Source organism: Cryptomeria japonica, chromosome 1 (genome assembly GCF_030272615.1).
Source record: "Cryptomeria japonica chromosome 1, Sugi_1.0, whole genome shotgun sequence".
In the NCBI taxonomy this organism is placed as follows: Eukaryota; Viridiplantae; Streptophyta; class Pinopsida; order Cupressales; family Cupressaceae; genus Cryptomeria; species Cryptomeria japonica.
The window spans coordinates 583,992,702-583,996,621 of record NC_081405.1 but is presented as its reverse complement, the minus strand read 5'-3'; the positions used below and the strand labels follow the sequence as shown (position 1 = coordinate 583,996,621).

Genomic DNA, 3,920 nt, shown 5'->3' with positions numbered 1-3,920 from the left:
TGTCATTCATTTGCTCTTATTCTATTGAATTAACCTAGTTTGAATAATCCTTTATAGATTGTACATTAATTTAGTAAGACACTTAATGCATAAAGAATGCTTCGAGAATAAATAAGTTCATCATGTGATGTTTGAAGAGTTCTTAGAGATAAATGAAAAAAAAACATACTAAAATGCAGGATCATCAAAAACAAACAACTCGGTAAGACATTAATTACTCCCACTACATACATCGTAGGATGGGACATATTATTATTAAAACAGAAGCTCGCTATATGGAACATTTGGGGACATTATGAACTCCCATATATTCCTAATAATCAGTCAAAAAATAATTCTGGCTGTTGCAGCCGAGAAAACACCAGAGCAATGGTTACAAAATTGAATCTTTGAGACCCGGAACAGCGGCTCAAAGATTTTCTAAGCAACAAAATGTGCGTCCACCACATATTCACTGTCCCCAGAGTTCACACAACCATTGCACTGTTACGGTACATATAACCGCAAGACGCCATATTTAAGCCTACGCACAACCAAAAAAGCAGGATAATGGACGAGCGACGGGCATTCATTTCTCAGACTACTTTCAGATCGACCCTCACGACAGGAACAGCATGAAGCGGGCGCAGCATCTCGCAGGACAGCTTAAGAACCTCAGACAAATCGACTGGATGCAGCTCGTGTGCAACCCAGTGGAAATGGTGCAGCAGTTTGGCCACCCAAAGATGAACAGTAGAAAGACCCAGAGCTTTTCCAGGGCAGACTCGACGACCCGCCCCAAAGGGCGCAAGCTTCAAGTCGTTTCCTCTGACGTCCACATTCTCACCGCCCTCAGATTCAAGGAACCTCTCTGGCCGAAACTGTTCCGGGGAATCCCAAATGAGCGGGTCATGTGTAATCGACCACATATTTACCATGGCGGTGGTGCCCTCCGGCACACAGAACTTCCCATCACCGACAGTGGTGTTCCGAGTGGAGAGTCGGGCCCATGATAGGAGTGGACCAGGTGGGTGCATCCGCAGAGTCTCCTTCACCACCGCCTGCAGATAAGGAAGTTTACAGATGTCCGAGTCTCTCACGCTTCTACTCTTTCCCACCACGACTTCCAGTTCTTCCTGAACCTTCCTCTGAGCTTCCGCGTTCCTCACCATCTCCGCCATGGTCCACTCTGTCAGTAGTGCCGTCGTGTCTGTCCCACGAAATATCATTTCCTGCATGCACCCAGCAATCATCAATGACCACGAACTCTCCACCAAAACTAGAAGTCAGTAACAATGAAAAAACAACAATAAACAACAAGATGCAGTCCCTATCATACCCAGAAATGAAAAAATAACAAGGTACAACAAGATGAAATCTTTATCATACCCAGAGAACAGAGATCATGTCTTCATCGTCCAGCTTGTCTTTTCCATTAAGAGACAACAGAACATCGACAAAATCAGAGTCGGCGGTGTCGTTAGCCTTATCTTTGATTCGGTGCTCCTGGATGATATTCCTCACGAAGCCTCGCACGCGTGGTACGAGGCTGGTGCAACGCCAGTGGATGCGGAGGGGATCCAGGAATCTCAGCCAGGGAAGATGATCGGCCCAGTTAAACGCCCCAAGAAGCTCAAATCCCTCCTCCACCATCTCTCTCAGACTTCTCACTTCCTCGCTCTCACCACAGATATCAAACCTCCGCCCGAACACGCTCCCCATGATATTGTTCAGCGCCGCCGCTTGCAAATGGCGGCGCACCCGCACAACGCCGCTCAAAACATACTCATCGTGTATATTCTGAAGCATGACAAGCGAGTCTGCTTGTCTTCCTGGCTCGTGGGCGGCGATCCTGCGGGGGGCGAAGAGATGGGTTGCGGAAATCCGGCGGAGCATTCTCCAGTATTCACCGTTGGGTGCAAAGCCAATAGCGCGCCCGAACATGAGCTGCTGAGCGGATTGCTTGAGCGGCCTATCTGAGAAATTAACTGAGCTGAGCAACTCTCGAGCCACCTCAGGATCAGATGTTATAACAGCCGGAGTTGAACCTAAGCTAAAGGCCATCAGCTTCTTTGCACCATGAATACTAGCCAACTGAGCGAGCCTTCGATGAGCAAGACCACGGCTCATATCAATGAGGCTTCCAATGATGGGAAAGCCTCTGGGCCCAGGAATGGCGGCGCCACCATTCTTCCTCACGGCCCATGCACATCCTCCCGGGCTCAACCATGCAACCACGACGGCACAGGCAGCCACGAGAAGAATTGCGAAGTAAAGCGGCCATGCAGAAAATATGTCATCCGTGTTGTTTAGCGTATAGCCGCGTCCATCCTTCGCGAACAGTGGAATGGCATATAGCCACCACCCTCCTCCGCCACCACAACTCCCACTACAACTCTCCATTGCGGGAAGGAAAATGCAAATGGAGAAAAATACACTTTACAAGTTCAAGCCGAGCAGTAGATGTGGATGCAAATATGGCTGAGAATCAGACCATTTTAAAGAGATTCCAACTTTAGGCCCGATGGGCAGGGAGAGAGAAAAGTGGGGTACCGATTGCGAGTGGTGGAGCAACACCGTCCGATCATTATTACTTGTTTTGGTGCTCCAATAAACATATTTCTGACCGTTAACTCACATTGGAATCAAAGCACCGGTTTTCAATCCCATTTGTGGATTCTACAAAGGGTAAAAACTAAACGGCACATAAATAGAAAATGGAGGAAAAGCCAGCTAAGTGGAGTTGCTATTTGGGTGACAACATAACATTGGGAGTTCACTAGGTAATAAAGTTTTTCGAGGACTGTAATCAATTTTGCCTTCCCAATACGGACACTGATTTAATTCCTCATATTTGTCCATTGCAATCTTTCGAGAAGTTTTTGGCCGTGCAATCTTCTTTCCTTATTAAATATTCCTTCTAGAATTGATACGCAAAGATTGATGATGTCTCGTTTCCAAAGAGTTTCAGGACAGTACAAAAGTTCACGGTTGATTTTACTTGTTGAAGAGTAGGAAAACACACCCTTCAAATTCTTTTTTTTGCAGGTTTAAATTACAAAATTTATGGAATTACGGATAGTAAAATGATAATAAGATGATTCAAACCAATGTAAATATATGTTACTCAAGAATAATTAAAAATATGAATCAATTTAAGATTAAATTCAATTATTTAGAAGTGTTAATAAGAAAAATTGAATTCATATATGAAGAGGAATCAATAGAATCATTATAATAACTATGCAATAAATAAGGTAATGCACTACCAATGAATGATACAATAAAAACATATGATTTGTCATGCAGTGTGTGATATATTGTTATATAAGGTAAGAATACATGAAATAGTATTTACAAGTATTGATAGATTCAACATTAGATGAAAAAATGATTTTCACTATATTCATCATGTAGAAAAATGAAATTGTTTTAAAAATAAATAAATATATAGACATAAGGATAACATGCTATATAAGAGAGGTATAAAAAAATATTTTTAATTAGGTATAAGTGAAGGAGACGTGGCATCATCAACAACCATCATATAAGGTGAATAAAAAATGCATGTTAAATTATTGCTAGGTTTATGTAAGTCATTATCATAAGCCATATGATCATCACAAAGAAAATGGGTAAATGAGATAAACATATCAAATATTAGAATATAAGTACTAACCAATTCAATGAAGGAGGGAAAATATAAGACATGGAAAAAGAACACTTCCATAGAAAAAAATAGTCTAAATAATAAAAATTCGAGTATATCAATGATGGATGGATCATATGTTGTGAACGGTAGGAAAATAAAAACATATAAATATGTGTATGTATTTTAGTTGTTAGGATTCAAGAATGGAGCAATAAATAATATCAATTATAATGTTGAATAAAATCTAAAATAATAGTTCTTGACAACACACAAATTTAATGTGGTTCAC

The 3,920-nt window shown here is 41.5% G+C and overlaps 1 protein-coding gene across 1 annotated transcript; it reads right to left on the bottom strand.

Moving 5' to 3' along the window:
- Nucleotides 1-205: 205 nt before the first annotated feature.
- LOC131028023 (cytochrome P450 78A4) lies at nucleotides 206-2,643 on the bottom strand. Its single transcript, XM_057958147.2, has 2 exons — nucleotides 1,369-2,643; nucleotides 206-1,211 (listed from the first exon to the last, which is right to left on the bottom strand). Exons 1-2 carry the CDS (start codon nucleotides 2,380-2,382, stop codon nucleotides 576-578), a joined length of 1,650 nt encoding a protein of 549 aa, XP_057814130.2. The 5' UTR covers nucleotides 2,383-2,643; the 3' UTR covers nucleotides 206-575.
- Nucleotides 2,644-3,920: the final 1,277 nt, after the last annotated feature.

Coding starts and splice junctions, on each gene's coding strand:
- LOC131028023 (XM_057958147.2), bottom strand. CDS start 2,382: ATGGAGAGTTGTAGTGGGAGTTGTGGTGGCGGAGGAGGGTGGTGGCTA. Junction 1,212..1,368: donor ACATGATCTCTGTTCTCTGG/GTATGATAAAGA, acceptor GGGTGCATGCAG/GAAATGATATTTCGTGGGAC.